Below are 16124 nucleotides of genomic sequence, written 5' to 3'. Positions count from 1 at the left end.
TGTACCCATCTGTTTGTGGGATCTACTAGGGTTGTACCCATCTGTTTGTGGGATCTGCTAGGGTTGTACCCATCTGTTTGTGGGATCTGCTAGGGTTGTATCCATCTGTTTGTGGGATCTGCTAGGGTTGTACCCATCTGTTTGTGGGATCTGCTAGGGTTGTACCAATCTGTTTGTGGGATCTGCTAGGGTTGTACCCTCTGTTTGTGGGATCTGCTAGCGTTGTACCCATCAGTTTGTGGGATCTGCTAGGGTTGTACCCATCTGTTTGTGGGATCTGCTAGCGCTGTACCATCTGTTTGTGGGATCTGTTAGGGTTGTACCCATCTGTTTGTGGGATCTGCTAGGGTTGTACCCATCTGTTTGTGGGATCTGTTAGGGTTGTAGCCATCTGTTTGTGGGATATGCTCACCACTATCTCGGTGGAGGGGAGCGGGGGGGGTCTATTTCTCTGGGGAGACTTCTCTGTGAAGGCAGGAGCATCTTGTCTCATGAATCTTTCTGGGATAGTCTCATCTCCACCCTCTCCTAGGGTCTCATCCCTCAGTTTGTGGGATCTCTGACATCATTCATTGGGATCTCCTACCCCTCTATGTATTGGGAATCCTTGCCCACCTGTTTGTGGGATCTGTTGCCCCTCCCTCTGTCTGTGGGATCTGCTGCCCACTCCCTCTGGCTGTGGGGTCTGCTGCACCCCTCCCTCTGGCTGTGGGGTCTGCTGCACCCCTCCCTCTGTCTGTGGGGTCTGCTGCACCCCTCCCTCTGTCTGTGGGGTCTGTTGCCCCCCTCCCTCCCTCTGTCAGTGGGGTCTGTTGTCCCCTCCCTCTGTCTGTGGGATCTGTTGCCCCCTCCCTCTGTCTGTGGGGTCTGTTGCCCCTTCCCTCAGTCTGTGGGGTCTGTTGCCCCCTCCCTCCCCCTGCCTGTGGGGTCTGGCTCCGCCTCCCTCTGTCTGTGGGTTCTGCAGCCCCGTCCCTCCCTCTGTCTGTGGGGTCTGCTGCCCCCTCTCTCTGTCTGTGGGGTCTGCTGCCCCCTCCCTTTGTCTGTGGGGTCTGCTGCCCCTCAGTCTGTGGGGTCTGCTGCCCCCTCCCTCTGTCTGTGGGGTCTGTTGCCCCCTCCCTCTGTCTGTGGGGTCTGTTGCCCCCTCCCTCTGTCTGTGGGGTCTGTTGCCCTCTCCCTCTGTCTGTGGGGTCTGTTGCCCTCTCCCTCTGTCTGTGGGGTCTGCTGCCACTCCCTCTGTCTGTGGGGTCTGCTGCACCCTCCCTCTGTCTGTGGGGTCTACTGCCCCCTCCCTCTGTCTGTGGGGTCTGCTGCCCCCTCCCTCAGTCTGTGGGGTCTGCTGCTCCCTCCCTTTGTCTGTGGGGTCTGCTGCCCCTCTCTCTGTGGGGTCTGCTGCCCCCTCCCTCTGTCTGTGGGGTCTGCTGCCCCTCTGTCTGTCTGTGGGGTCCGCTACCCCCTCCCTCTGTCTGTGGGGTCTGCTGCCCCCTCCCTTCGTCTGTGGGGTCTGCTGCCCCTCTGTCTGTCTGTGGGGTCCGCTACCCCCTCCCTATGTCTGTGGGGTCTGCTGCCCCCTCCCTCTGTCTGTGGGGTCCGCTACCCCCTCCCTCTGTCTGTGGGGTCCGCTGGCCCCTCCCTCTGTCTGTGGGGTCCGCTGCCCCCTCCCTCTGTCTGTGGGGTCTGCTGCCCCCTCCCTCTGTCTGTGGGGTCTGCTGCCCCCTCCCTCTGTCTGTGGGGTCTGCTGCCCCCTCCCTCTGTCTGTGGGGTCTGCTGCCCCCTCCCTCTGTCTGTGGGGTCTGTTGTCCCCTCCATCCCTCTGTCTGTGGGGTCTGTTGTCCCCTCCCTCCCTCTGTCTGTGGGGTCTGATGTCCCCTCCCTCTGTCTGTGGGGTCTGTTGCCCCCTCCCTCTGTCTGTGGGGTCTGTTGCCCCCTCCCTCTGTCTGTGGGGTCTGCTGTCCCCTCCCTCTGTCTGTGGGATCTGTTGCCCCCTCCCTCTTTCTGTGGGGTCTGTTGCCCCCTCCCTCGGTCTGTGGGGTCTGTTGCCCCCTCCCTCGGTCTGTGGGGTCTGTTGCCCCCTCCCTCCTTCTGTCTGTGGGGTCCGCTACCCCCTCCCTCTGTCTGTGGGGTCTGCTGCCCCCTCGCTCCCTCTGTCTGTGGAGTCTGTGTCCCCTCCCTCTGTCTGTGGGGTCTGTTGTCCTCTCCCTCTGTCTGTGGGGTATTTTGTCCCCTCCCTCTGTCTGTGGGGTCTGCTACCCCCTCCCTCTGTCTGTGGGGACTGCTGCCCCCTCCCTCCCTCTGTATGTGGGGTCTGCTGTCCCCTCCCTCCCTCTGTCTGTGGGGTCTGATGTCCCCTCCCTCTGTCTGTCTGTGGGGTCTGATGTCCCCTCCCTGTCTGTGGGGTCTGATGTCCCCTCCCTCCCTCTGTGGGGTCTGATGTCCCCTCCCTCCCTCTGTGGGGTCTGATGTCCCCTCCCTCCCTCTGTGGGGTCTGATGTCCCCTCCCTCTGTCTGTGGGGTCTGTTGCCCCCTCCCTCTGTATGTGGGGTATGCTGTCCCCTCCCTCTGTCTGTGGGATCTGTTGTCCCCTCCCTCTGTGGGGTCTGCTGCCCCCTCCCTCTGTCTGTGGGGTCTGCTCCCCCCTCCCTCCCTCTGTCTGTGGGGTCTGATGTCCCCTCCCTCTGTCTGGGGGGTCTGTTGCCCCCTCCCTCTGTCTGGGGGGTCTGCTGCCCCCTCCCTCTGTCTGGGGGGTCTGTTGCCCCCTCCTTCCCTCTGTCAGTGGGATCTGCTGCCCCTCCCTCTGTCAGTGGGGTCTGTTGCCCCCTCCCTCTGTCTGTGGGGTCTGTTGCCCCCTCCCTCTGTCTGTGGGGTCTGTTCCCCCTCCCTCTGTCTGTGGGGTCTGCTCCCCCTCCCTCCATCTGTCTGTGGGGTCTATTGCCCCCTCCCTCTGTCTGTGGGGTCTGCTGCCCCCTCCTTCTGTCTGTGGGGTCTGCTGTCCCCTCCCTCTGTCTGGGGGGTCTGTTGCCCCCTCCCTCTGTCTGTGGGGTCTGCTGCCCCCTCCCTCTGTCTGGGGGGTCTGTTGCCCCCTCCTTCCCTCTGTCTGTGGGGTCTGCTGCCCCTCCCTCTGTCTGTGGGGTCTGCTGTCCCCTCCCTCTGTCTGTGGGGTCTATTGCCCCCTCCCTCTGTCTGTGGGGTCTGCTCCCCCTCCCTCCCTCTGTCTGTGGGGTCTGCTCCCTCTCCCTCCCTCTGTCTGTGGGGTCTGCTCCCCCTCCCTCCTTCTGTCTCTGGGGTCTGCTGTCCCCTCCTTCTGTCTGTGGGGTCTGCTGTCCCCTCCCTCTGTCTGTGGGGTCTATTGCCCCCTCCCTCTGTCTGTGGGGTCTGCTCCCCCTCCCTCCCTCTGTCTGTGGGGTCTATTGCCCCCTCCCTCTGTCTGTGGGGTCTGCTACCCCTCCCTCCCTCTGTCTGTGGGGTCTGCTGCCCCCTCCCTCTGTCTGTGGGGTCTGCTGTCCCCTCCCTCTGTCTGTGGGGTCTGCTCCCCCTCCCTCCCTCTGTCTGTGGGGTCTGCTCCCCCTCCCTCCCTCTGTCTGTGGGGTCTGCTCCCCCCTCCCTCCCTCTGTCTGTGGGGTCTGATGTCCCCTCCCTCTGTCTGGGGGGTCTGTTGCCCCCTCCCTCTGTCTGTGGGGTCTGCTGCCCCCTCCCTCTGTCTGGGGGGGTCTGTTGCCCCCTCCTTCCCTCTGTCTGTGGGGTCTGCTGCCCCTCCCTCTGTCAGTGGGGTCTGTTGCCCCCTCCCTCTGTCTGTGGGGTCTGTTGCCCCCTCCCTCTGTCTGTGGGGTCTGCTCCCCCTCCCTCCATCTGTCTGTGGGGTCTGCTCCCCCTCCCTCCATCTGTCTGTGGGGTCTATTGCCCCCTCCCTCTGTCTGTGGGGTCTGCTGCCCCCTCCCTCTGTCTGGGGGGTCTGCTGCCCCCTCCCTCTGTCTGGGGGGTCTGCTGCCCCCTCCCTCTGTCTGGGGGGTCTGTTGCCCCCTCCTTCCCTCTGTCTGTGGGGTCTGCTGCCCCTCCCTCTGTCTGTGGGGTCTGCTGTCCCCTCCCTCTGTCTGTGGGGTCTATTGCCCCCTCCCTCTGTCTGTGGGGTCTGCTCCCCCTCCCTCCCTCTGTCTGTGGGGTCTGCTCCCCCTCCCTCCTTCTGTCTGTGGGGTCTGCTCCCCCTCCCTCCTTCTGTCTGTGGGGTCTGCTGTCCCCTCCCTCTGTCTGTGGGGTCTGCTGTCCCCTCCCTCTGTCTGTGGGGTCTATTGCCCCCTCCCTCTGTCTGTGGGGTCTGCTCCCCCTCCCTCCCTCTGTCTGCGGGGTCTATTGCCCCCTCCCTCTGTCTGTGGGGTCTGCTCCCCCTCCCTCCCTCTGTCTGTGGGGTCTGCTGTCCCCTCCCTCTGTCTGTGGGGTCTGCTGTCCCCTCCCTCTGTCTGTGGGGTCTGCTCCCCCTCCCTCCCTCTGTCTGTGGGGTCTGCTCCCCCTCCCTCCCTCTGTCAGTGGGGTCTGTTGCCCCCTCCCTCTGTCTGTGGGGTCTGTTGCCCCCTCCCTCTGTCTGTGGGGTCTGTTGCCCCCTCCCTCTGTCTGTGGGGTCTGCTCCCCCTCCCTCCATCTGTCTGTGGGGTCTATTGCCCCCTCCCTCTGTCTGTGGGGTCTGCTGCCCCCTCCTGTCTGGGGGGTCTGTTGCCCCCTCCCTCTGTCTGTGGGGTCTGCTGCCCCCTCCCTCTGTCTATGGGGTCTGTTGCCCCCTCCTTCCCTCTGTCTGTGGGGTCTGCTGCCCCTCCCTCTGTCTGTGGGGTCTGCTGTCCCCTCCCTCTGTCTGTGGGATCTATTGCCCCCTCCCTCTGTCTGTGGGGTCTGCTCCCCCTCCCTCCCTCTGTCTGTGGGGTCTGCTCCCCCTCCCTCCCTCTGTCTGTGGGGTCTGCTGCCCCCTCCCTCTGTCTGTGGGGTCTGCTGCCCCCTCCCTCTGTCTGGGGGGTCTGCTGCCCCCTCCTTCCCTCTGTCTGTGGGGTCTGCTGCCCCTCCCTCTGTCAGTGGGGTCTGTTGCCCCCTCCCTCTGTCTGTGGGGTCTGTTGCCCCCTCCCTCTGTCTGTGGGGTCTGTTCCCCCTCCCTCTGTCTGTGGGGTCTGCTCCCCCTCCCTCCCTCTGTCTGTGGGGTCTGCTGCCCCCTCCCTCTGTCTGTGGGGTCTGCTGCCCCCTCCCTCTGTCTGGGGGGTCTGTTGCCCCCTCCTTCCCTCTGTCTGTGGGGTCTGCTGCCCCTCCCTCTGTCAGTGGGGTCTGTTGCCCCCTCCCTCTGTCTGTGGGGTCTGTTCCCCCTCCCTCTGTCTGTGGGGTCTGCTCCCCCTCCCTCCCTCTGTCTGTGGGGTCTGCTGCCCCTCCCTCTGTCAGTGGGGTCTGTTGCCCCCTCCCTCTGTCTGTGGGGTCTGTTGCCCCCTCCCTCTGTCTGTGGGGTCTGTTGTCCCCTCCCTCTGTCTGTGAGGTCTGCTGCCCCCTCCCTCTGTCTGTGGGGTCTGTTGCCCCCTCCCTCCCTCTGTCTGTGGGGTCTGTTGTCCCCTCCCTCTGTCTGTGAGGTCTGCTGCCCCCTCCCTCTGTCTGTGGGGTCTGCTCCCCCTCCCTCCCTCTGTCTGTGGGGTCTGCTGCCCCCTCCTTCTGTCTGTGGGGTCTGCTGTCCCCTCCCTCTGTCTGGGGGTCTGTTGCCCCCTCCCTCTGTCTGTGGGGTCTGCTGCCCCCTCCCTCTGTCTGGGGGGTCTGTTGCCCCCTCCTTCCCTCTGTCTGTGGGGTCTGCTGCCCCTCCCTCTGTCTGTGGGGTCTGCTGTCCCCTCCCTCTGTCTGTGGGGTCTATTGCCCCCTCCCTCTGTCTGTGGGGTCTGCTCCCCCTCCCTCCCTCTGTCTGTGGGGTCTGCTCCCCCTCCCTCCCTCTGTCTGTGGGGTCTGCTCCCCCTCCCTCCTTCTGTCTGTGGGGTCTTCTCCCCCTCCCTCCTTCTGTCTGTGGGGTCTGCTGTCCCCTCCCTCTGTCTGTGGGGTCTGCTGTCCCCTCCCTCTGTCTGTGGGGTCTATTGCCCCCTCCCTCTGTCTGTGGGGTCTGCTCCCCCTCCCTCCCTCTGTCTGTGGGGTCTGCTGTCCCCTCCCTCCCTCTGTCTGTGGGGTCTGCTGTCCCCTCCCTCTGTCTGTGGGGTCTGCTCCCCCTCCCTCCCTCTGTCTGTGGGGTCTGTTCCCCCTCCCTCCCTCTGTCAGTGGGGTCTGTTGCCCCCTCCCTCTGTCTGTGGGGTCTGTTGCCCCCTCCCTCTGTCTGTGGGGTCTGTTCCCCCTCCCTCTGTCTGTGGGGTCTGCTCCCCCTCCCTCCATCTGTCTGTGGGGTCTATTGCCCCCTCCCTCTGTCTGTGGGGTCTGCTGCCCCCTCCTTCTGTCTGGGGGGTCTGTTGCCCCCTCCTTCCCTCTGTCTGTGGGGTCTGCTGCCCCTCCCTCTGTCTGGGGGGTCTGTTGCCCCCTCCCTCTGTCTGTGGGGTCTGCTGCCCCCTCCCTCTGTCTGTGGGGTCTGTTGCCCCCTCCTTCCCTCTGTCTGTGGGGTCTGCTGCCCCTCCCTCTGTCTGTGGGGTCTGCTGTCCCCTCCCTCTGTCTGTGGGGTCTATTGCCCCCTCCCTCTGTCTGTGGGGTCTGCTCCCCCTCCCTCCCTCTGTCTGTGGGGTCTGCTCCCCCTCCCTCCCTCTGTCTGTGGGGTCTGCTGCCCCCTCCCTCTGTCTGTGGGGTCTGCTGCCCCCTCCCTCTGTCTGGGGGGTCTGTTGCCCCCTCCTTCCCTCTGTCTGTGGGGTCTGCTGCCCCTCCCTCTGTCAGTGGGGTCTGTTGCCCCCTCCCTCTGTCTGTGGGGTCTGTTGCCCCCTCCCTCTGTCTGTGGGGTCTGTTGCCCCTTCCCTCAGTCAGTGGGGTCTGTTGCCCCCTCCCTCCCCCTGCCTGTGGGGTCTGGCTCCGCCTCCCTCTGTCTGTGGGTTCTGCAGCCCCGTCCCTCCCTCTGTCTGTGGGGTCTGCTACCCCCTCTCTCTGTCTGTGGGGTCTGCTGCCCCCTCCCTTTGTCTGTGGGGTCTGCTGCCCCTCAGTCTGTGGGGTCTGCTGCCCCCTCCCTCTGTCTGTGGGGTCTGTTGCCCCCTCCCTCTGTCTGTGGGGTCTGTTGCCCCCTCCCTCTGTCTGTGGGGTCTGTTGCCCTCTCCCTCTGTCTGTGGGGTCTGCTGCCACTCCCTCTGTCTGTGGGGTCTGCTGCTCCCTCCCTCTGTCTGTGGGGTCTGCTGCCCCCTCCCTCAGTCTGTGGGGTCTGCTGCCCCCTCCCTCAGTCTGTGGGGTCTGCTGCTCCCTCCCTTTGTCTGTGGGGTCTGCTGCCCCTCTCTCTGTGGGGTCTGCTGCCCCCTCCCTCTGTCTGTGGGGTCTGCTGCCCCTCTGTCTGTCTGTGGGGTCCGCTACCCCCTCCCTCTGTCTGTGGGGTCTGCTGCCCCCTCCCTTTGTCTGTGGGGTCTGCTGCCCCTCTCTCTGTAGGGTCTGCTGCCCACTCCCTCTGTCTGTGGGGTCTGCTGCCCCTCTGTCTGTCTGTGGGGTCCGCTACCCCCTCCCTCTGTCTGTGGGGTCTGCTGCCCCCTCCCTCTGTCTGTGGGGTCCGCTGCCCCCTCCCTCTGTCTGTGGGGTCCGCTGGCCCCTCCCTCTGTCTGTGGGGTCCGCTGCCCCCTCCCTCTGTCTGTGGGGTCTGCTGCCTCCTCCCTCTGTCTGTGGGGTCTGCTGCCCCCTCCCTCTGTCTGTGGGGTCTGCTGCCCCCTCCCTCTGTCTGTGGGGTCTGCTGCCCCCTCCCTCTGTCTGTGGGGTCTGCTGCCCCCTCCCTCTGTCTGTGGGGTCTGTTGTCCCCTCCATCCCTCTGTCTGTGGGGTCTGTTGTCCCCTCCCTCCCTCTGTCTGTGGGGTCTGATGTCCCCTCCCTCCCTCTGTCTGTGGGGTCTGTTGCCCCCTCCCTCTGTCTGTGGGGTCTGTTGCCCCCTCCCTCTGTCTGTGGGGTCTGCTGTCCCCTCCCTCTGTCTGTGGGATCTGTTGTCCCCTCCCTCTTTCTGTGGGGTCTGTTGCCCCCTCCCTCGGTCTGTGGGGTCTGTTGCCCCTTCCTCCTTCTGTCTGTGGGGTCTGTTGCCCCCTCCCTCTGTCTGTGGGGTCTGCTCCCCCTCTCTCCCTCTGCCTGTGAGGTCTGTTGCCCCCTCCCTCTGTGGGGTCTGCTGCCCCCTCGCTCCCTCGGTCTGTGGGGTCTGTGTCCCCTCCCTCTGTCTGTGGGGTCTGTTGTCTCCTCCCTCTGTCTGTGGGGTATTTTGTCCCCTCCCTCTGTCTGTGGGGTCTGCTACCCCCTCCCTCTGTCTGTGGGGACTGCTGCCCCCTCCCTCCCTCTGTATGTGGGGTCTGCTGTCCCCTCCCTCCCTCTGTCTGTGGGGTCTGATGTCCCCTCCCTCTGTCTGTCTGTGGGGTCTGATGTCCCCTCCCTCTGTCTGTGGGGTCTGATGTCCCCTCCCTCCCTCTGTGGGGTCTGATGTCCCCTCCCTCCCTCTGTGGGGTCTGATGTCCCCTCCCTCTGTGGGGTCTGATGTCCCCTCCCTCTGTCTGTGGGGTCTGATGTCCCCTCCCTCTGTCTGTGGGGTCTGTTGCCCCCTCCCTCTGTATGTGGGGTCTGCTGTCCCCTCCCTCTGTATGTGGGGTCTGTTGCCCCCTCCCTCTGTATGTGGGGTCTGCTGTCCCCTCCCTCTGTCTGTGGGATCTGTTGCCCCCTCCCTCTGTCTGTGGGGTCTGCTGCCCCCTCCCTCTGTCTGTGGGGTCTGCTCCCCCTCCCTCCCTCTGTCTGTGGGGTCTGCTGCCCCCTCCCTCTGTCTGTGGGGTCTGCTGCCCCCTCCCTCTGTCTGTGGGGTCTGCTCCCCCTCCCTCCCTCTGTCTGTGGGGTCTGTTGCCCCCTCCCTCTGTCTGTGGGGTCTGATGTCCCCTCCCTCCCTCTGTGGGGTCTGATGTCCCCTCCCTCCCTCTGTGGGGTCTGATGTCCCCTCCCTCTGTGGGGTCTGATGTCCCCTCCCTCTGTCTGTGGGGTCTGATGTCCCCTCCCTCTGTCTGTGGGGTCTGTTGCCCCCTCCCTCTGTATGTGGGGTCTGCTGTCCCCTCCCTCTGTCTGTGGGGTCTGTTGCCCCCTCCCTCTGTATGTGGGGTCTGCTGTCCCCTCCCTCTGTCTGTGGGATCTGTTGCCCCCTCCCTCTGTCTGTGGGGTCTGCTGCCCCCTCCCTCTGTCTGTGGGGTCTGCTCCCCCTCCCTCCCTCTGTCTGTGGGGTCTGCTGCCCCCTCCCTCTGTCTGTGGGGTCTGCTGCCCCCTCCCTCTGTCTGGGGGGTCTGTTGCCCCCTCCTTCCCTCTGTCTGTGGGGTCTGCTGCCCCCTCCCTCTGTCTGTGGGGTCTGCTCCCCCTCCCTCCCTCTGTCTGTGGGGTCTGCTGCCCCCTCCCTCTGTCTGTGGGGTCTGCTCCCCCTCCCTCCCTCTGTCTGTGGGGTCTGCTGCCCCCTCCCTCTGTCTGTGGGGTCTGCTCCCCCTCCCTCCCTCTGTCTGTGGGGTCTGTTGCCCCCTCCCTCTGTCTGTGGGGTCTGCTCCCCCTCCCTCCCTCTGTCTGTGGGGTCTGCTGCCCCCTCCCTCTGTCTGTGGGGTCTGCTGCCCCCTCCCTCTGTCTGGGGGGTCTGTTGCCCCCTCCTTCCCTCTGTCTGTGGGGTCTGCTGCCCCCTCCCTCTGTCTGTGGGGTCTGCTCCCCCTCCCTCCCTCTGTCTGTGGGGTCTGCTGCCCCCTCCCTCTGTCTGTGGGGTCTGCTCCCCCTCCCTCCCTCTGTCTGTGGGGTCTGTTGCCCCCTCCCTCTGTCTGGGGGGTCTGTTGCCCCCTCCCTCTGTCTGTGGGGTCTGCTGCCCCCTCCCTCTGTCTGTGGGGTCTGCTGCCCCCTCCCTCTGTCTGTGGGGTCTGCTCCCCCTCCCTCCCTCTGTCTGTGGGGTCTGCTGCCCCCTCCCTCTGTCTGTGGGGTCTGCTGCCCCCTCCCTCTGTCTGTGGGGTCTGCTCCCCCTCCCTCCCTCTGTCTGTGGGGTCTGCTGCCCCCTCCCTCTGTCTGTGGGGTCTGCTGCCCACTCCCTCTGTCTGGGGGGTCTGTTGCCCCCTCCTTCCCTCTGTCTGTGGGGTCTGCTGCCCCCTCCCTCTGTCTGTGGGGTCTGCTCCCCCTCCCTCCCTCTGTCTGTGGGGTCTGCTCCCCCTCCCTCCCTCTGTCTGTGGGGTCTGCGGCCCCCTCCCTCTGTCTGTGGGGTCTGCTCCCCCTCCCTCTGTCTGTGGGGTATGTTGCCCCCTCCCTCTGTCTGGGGGGTCTGTTGCCCCCTCCCTCTGTCTGTGGGGTCTGCTGCCCCCTCCCTCTGTCTGTGGGGTCTGCTCCCCCTCCCTCCCTCTGTCTGTGGGGTCTGCTGCCCCCTCCCTCTGTCTGTGGGGTCTGCTCCCCCTCCCTCCCTCTGTCTGTGGGGTCTGCTCCCCCTCCCTCCCTCTGTCTGTGGGGTCTGCTGCCCCCTCCCTCTGTCTGTGGGGTCTGCTCCCCCTCCCTCCCTCTGTCTGTGGGGTCTGTTGCCCCCTCCCTCTGTCTGGGGGGTCTGTTGCCCCCTCCCTCTGTCTGTGGGGTCTGCTGCCCCCTCCCTCTGTCTGTGGGGTCTGCTGCCCCCTCCCTCTGTCTGTGGGGTCTGCTCCCCCTCCCTCCCTCTGTCTGTGGGGTCTGCTGCCCCCTCCCTCTGTCTGTGGGGTCTGTTGCCCCCTCACTCTGTCTGTGGGGTCTGTTGCCCCCTCCCTCTGTCTGTGGGGTCTGCTGCCCCCTCCCTCTGTCTGTGGGGTCTGTTGCCCCCTCCCTCTGTCTGTGGGGTCTGTTGCCCCCTCCCTCTGTCTGTGGGGTCTGTTGCCCCCTCCCTCTGTCTGTGGGGTCTGCTCCCCCTCCCTCCCTCTGTCTGTGGGGTCTGCTGCCCCCTCCCTCTGTCTGTGGGGTCTGCTCCCCCTCCCTCCCTCTGTCTGTGGGGTCTGCTCCCCCTCCCTCCCTCTGTCTGTGGGGTCTGCTGCCCCCTCCCTCTGTCTGTGGGGTCTGCTCCCCCTCCCTCCCTCTGTCTGTGGGGTCTGTTGCCCCCTCCCTCTGTCTGGGGGGTCTGTTGCCCCCTCCCTCTGTCTGTGGGGTCTGCTGCCCCCTCCCTCTGTCTGTGGGGTCTGCTGCCCCCTCCCTCTGTCTGTGGGGTCTGCTCCCCCTCCCTCCCTCTGTCTGTGGGGTCTGCTGCCCCCTCCCTCTGTCTGTGGGGTCTGTTGCCCCCTCCCTCTGTCTGTGGGGTCTGTTGCCCCCTCCCTCTGTCTGTGGGGTCTGCTCCCCCTCCCTCCCTCTGTCTGTGGGGTCTGTTGCCCCCTCCCTCTGTCTGGGGGGTCTGTTGCCCCCTCCCTCTGTCTGTGGGGTCTGCTGCCCCCTCCCTCTGTCTGTGGGGTCTGCTGCCCCCTCCCTCTGTCTGTGGGGTCTGCTGCCCCCTCCCTCTGTCTGTGGGGTCTGCTCCCCCTCCCTCCCTCTGTCTGTGGGGTCTGCTGCCCCCTCCCTCTGTCTGTGGGGTCTGCTCCCCCTCCCTCTGTCTGTGGGGTCTGCTGCCCCCTCCCTCTGTCTGTGGGGTCTGATGTCCCCTCCCTCTGTCTGTGGGGTCTGCTACCCCCTCCCTCTGTCTGTGGGGACTGCTGCCCCCTCCCTCCCTCTGTATGTGGGGTCTGCTGTCCCCTCCCTCCCTCTGTCTGTGGGGTCTGATGTCCCCTCCCTCTGTCTGTCTGTGGGGTCTGATGTCCCCTCCCTCTGTCTGTGGGGTCTGTTGTCCCCTCCCTCCCTCTGTGGGGTCTGATGTCCCCTCCCTCCCTCTGTGGGGTCTGATGTCCCCTCCCTCTGTGGGGTCTGATGTCCCCTCCCTCTGTCTGTGGGGTCTGATGTCCCCTCCCTCTGTCTGTGGGGTCTGTTGCCCCCTCCCTCTGTATGTGGGGTCTGCTGTCCCCTCCCTCTGTATGTGGGGTCTGTTGCCCCCTCCCTCTGTATGTGGGGTCTGCTGTCCCCTCCCTCTGTCTGTGGGATCTGTTGCCCCCTCCCTCTGTCTGTGGGGTCTGCTGCCCCCTCCCTCTGTCTGTGGGGTCTGCTCCCCCTCCCTCCCTCTGTCTGTGGGGTCTGCTGCCCCCTCCCTCTGTCTGTGGGGTCTGCTCCCCCTCCCTCCCTCTGTCTGTGGGGTCTGCTGCCCCCTCCCTCTGTCTGTGGGGTCTGTTGTCCCCTCCATCCCTCTGTCTGTGGGGTCTGTTGTCCCCTCCCTCCCTCTGTCTGTGGGGTCTGCTGCCCCCTCCCTCTGTCTGTGGGGTCTGCTCCCCCTCCCTCCCTCTGTCTGTGGGGTCTGCTGCCCCCTCCCTCTGTCTGTGGGGTCTGTTGCCCCCTCCCTCTGTCTGTGGGGTCTGTTGCCCCCTCCCTCTGTCTGTGGGGTCTGTTGCCCCCTCCCTCTGTCTGTGGGGTCTGTTGCCCCCTCCCTCTGTCTGTGGGGTCTGTTGCCCCCTCCCTCTGTCTGTGGGGTCTGTTGCCCCCTCCCTCTGTCTGTGGGGTCTGTTGCCCTCTCCCTCTGTCTGTGGGGTCTGCTCCCCCTCCCTCCCTCTGTCTGTGGTTCCCCTCCTCTCCCTTTAGGGGTCACTCCTCCAGTCCTCACCCCCCCCTCGGCCCCCCCAGCCCCTCACCCCCCCCTCTCCTCCTCACCAGCGTCACCCTTCGCAGCTCCCGGGCCCCCCCGGCCCCCGCGAGGCTCAGCAGCAGCAGCGCCCGGAGCAGGAGGCCTCGGAGCCCGGGGAGGCCCCGCTCCGGCCCGGAGGCTCCGTCCGCGTCGGCCGCTGTCATCCTGCGCCGGCCCCGGAACCACCAGAGCCCGGAACCAGCGCGCGAGGGAGCGGCGCCCGGGGGACCGAGGCTCTGACGCACACCGGAAGTGGGGCGGAAGTCATGGGGACGACTAGCGGCGTCACACAGACCGGAAGTGACGGAGAACCACGGGAGTCCTGCGCGCGTCACAGGCGGAAGTAAAGGCTAATAAACCTCTCACTGGACCGGAAGTGGGCGGTGTCGCGTGCGGGGTCAGCTGGAGGAACCGGAACCAGCGCGAGACCGCGGCGTCGGTGGGACCGGAAGGAAGCAGAGGCCCAGGCCCCAGAGCACAGGGGCCCCAGCAGGGGACAGAGGGCCCCAGAGCACAGGGGCCCCAGCAGGGGACCGAGGGCCCCGGAGCACAGGGGACAGAGGGCCCCAGAGCACAGGGGCCCCAGCAGGGGGACAGAGGGCCCCAGAGCACAGGGGCCCCAGCAGGGGACCGAGGGCCCCGGAGCACAGGGGACAGAGGGCCCCAGAGCACAGGGGCCCCAGCAGGGGACAGAGGGCCCCAGAGCACAGGGGCCCCAGCAGGGGACAGAGGGCCCCGGAGGACAGGGGACAGAGGGCCCCAGAGCACAGGGGCCCCAGCAGGGGACAGAGGGCCCCAGAGCTCAGGGGCCCCAGGTTCCAGCAGGGGGACAGAGGGCCCCAGAGCACAGGGGACCGAGGGACCCAGAGCACAGGGGCCCCAGCAGGGGACAGAGGGCCCCAGAGCACAGGGGCCCCAGCAGGGGACAGAGGGCCCCAGGTTCCAGCAGGGGGACAGAGGGCCCCAGAGCACAGGGGACCGAGGGACCCAGAGCACAGGGGCCCCAGCAGGGGACAGAGGGCCCCAGAGCACAGGGGCCCCAGCAGGGGACCGAGGGCCCCGGAGCACAGGGGACAGAGGGCCCCAGAGCACAGGGGCCCCAGCAGGGGACAGAGGGCCCCAGAGCACAGGGGCCCCAGCAGGGGACAGAGGGCCCCGGAGGACAGGGGACAGAGGGCCCCAGAGCACAGGGGCCCCAGCAGGGGACAGAGGGCCCCAGAGCTCAGGGGCCCCAGGTTCCAGCAGGGGGACAGAGGGCCCCAGAGCACAGGGGACCGAGGGACCCAGAGCACAGGGGCCCCAGCAGGGGACAGAGGGCCCCAGAGCACAGGGGCCCCAGCAGGGGACAGAGGGCCCCAGGTTCCAGCAGGGGGACAGAGGGCCCCAGAGCACAGGGGACCGAGGGACCCAGAGCACAGGGGCCCCAGCAGGGGACAGAGGGCCCCAGAGCACAGGGGCCCCAGCAGGGGACCGAGGGCCCCGGAGCACAGGGGACAGAGGGCCCCAGAGCACAGGGGCCCCAGCAGGGGACCGAGGGCCCCGGAGCACAGGGGACAGAGGGCCCCAGAGCACATGGGCCCCAGCAGGGGACAGAGGGCCCCAGAGCACAGGGGCCCCAGCAGGGGACAGAGGGCCCCAGAGCTCAGGGGCCCCAGGTTCCAGCAGGGGGACAGAGGGCCCCAGAGCACAGGGGACCGAGGGACCCAGAGCACAGGGGCCCCAGCAGGGGACAGAGGGCCCCAGAGCACAGGGGCCCCAGCAGGGGACAGAGGGCCCCAGGTTCCAGCAGGGGGACAGAGGGCCCCAGAGCACAGGGGACCGAGGGACCCAGAGCACAGGGGCCCCAGCAGGGCGACAGAGGGCCCCAGACCACACGAACCCCAGCGGGGGGACAGAGGACCCGCGCTTTATAAAAATGCATTAAAATAAATAAATAAAGGACCACAAACCAGCCGACCAAAACAATGACTGTGCCCGTAATCGGGCCTCATGTGAAGCGCTCCAATACCTTCGGGTCGAGTTCGCGCTATATAAATCTGCACACAAAAAAAACATTGGCAAGGCCAATAGCTTTCGCCTATGGAGATACCATAGTGTTCAGTGTTTTTTAAAAGATGTTGCACAGCAAAAACATTTTTCCAGCCAATGTGTCAAGAGTTTTCAATTCTATTACGGACACGATGGCAAGAATTATGCTTCTCTTAGAAATTACAGTAGCCAAACTTTAAACTCCTCCCCACAATCACAGGGGTCATATCTACCTAAAAATGTCCATAAGACTAGTCCTTCCTCATTCGTTTGTGCAAAAAACAATATAAGTCCATAAAACCTTGAACCATCTGGACTGGAGCCAAACGTCCATCAGAACACTTCATGGCCAGCTCCAATAGGTGAAGATGAACATCCTTCGCTATGAACGGACAGCTTTGGCTGAACATCTGGCTGCTTCACGTCGCCATGGCATCCTTGCCTGAAAAGATAAATCAAAGCCATAACACCCCACCTCTAGACATTTCTATCATTAAAATACAGGGGAGGGGAATCACAGTCACAAAAAAACATACTGTTATAACATCACAAATGCATATGAAAGCAAAATACTACAATATATCAATATGCAATCTCCTAGGATAAGATAATTCTCGCCTGCGTGTCCATAATAGAAGTGAAAATTCTTGACGTGCTAGCTACAAATATTTTTGTTCAATGTCAGGAACAGAGGCTTCAGATTATGCTTTGTTAAAGGTTGAGCTACTACATTAGATACAACATCTACAATTGGCTCCTGATAAAATACTTCAAAAGTCGAATCAGAAGACCAATCCGCTGCAGCCATAATGTTCCCCAGACGAGAACCACTGGAAAAAGCTTTAGAGGCCATAACACCTCTCACTAAATGAGCCCTGAAAGGGAGACATCAATTCCAGCTTTGGATAACAACCATTTAACCCAATGGACCAAGGTAGCCGAAGAAACTGGGTGGAAAGGTTTCTGCAAAGAAATCAACAACTTTCTTATAAGATCACTGCGCATTTCACACGTAAAGTCTTCATAACTGTTAGAAAGGCGACCCCGGGGGAGGCAGAAGATGTCTGACTGACCACCCCTAGGTCCACCTCTCCGTTAAGAAGTAGCCGAGCGTTACTGAGAGGCCTCCTGGGTGAGGGCCCTCTCCTAGGATCGCACAGCAGAGTAACCACACACTATGAATGGACACCACACCAGAGGTCGAGTTCGTAAGCTTTATCAGGAAATAAAGGTTGCTGGTTCTCAGCGATATGTACAGGCAGACCGAGGGGTCTGTAAAGTCTCGCAAGAGGGGATCAGGGTAGCGGGACAGTCTCGG

The 16124-nt window shown here is 64.5% G+C and overlaps 1 protein-coding gene across 2 annotated transcripts in view; it reads right to left on the bottom strand.

Moving 5' to 3' along the window:
* ACP2 (acid phosphatase 2, lysosomal) overlaps positions 1 to 13047 on the bottom strand; it is a 153788-nt gene extending 140741 nt beyond the window's left edge. Inside the window, exon 1 of one of the 2 annotated variants that reach the window (XM_078684468.1) lies at positions 12805 to 13047. In XM_078684468.1, coding sequence (XP_078540594.1) covers positions 12805 to 12942 — 138 coding nt within the window. In that variant the 5' untranslated portion in view covers positions 12943 to 13047. The remainder of the gene's footprint in view (positions 1 to 12804) is intronic. The other variant, XM_078684469.1, reaches the window with a different exon arrangement.
* Positions 13048 to 16124: the final 3077 nt, after the last annotated feature.

Source organism: Lissotriton helveticus, chromosome 3_2 (assembly GCF_964261635.1).
Source record: "Lissotriton helveticus chromosome 3_2, aLisHel1.1, whole genome shotgun sequence".
NCBI lineage: Eukaryota > Metazoa > Chordata > Amphibia > Caudata > Salamandridae > Lissotriton > Lissotriton helveticus.
Note: the sequence above shows the minus strand (reverse complement) of the source record. Positions and strands in the feature narration are given on the sequence as shown.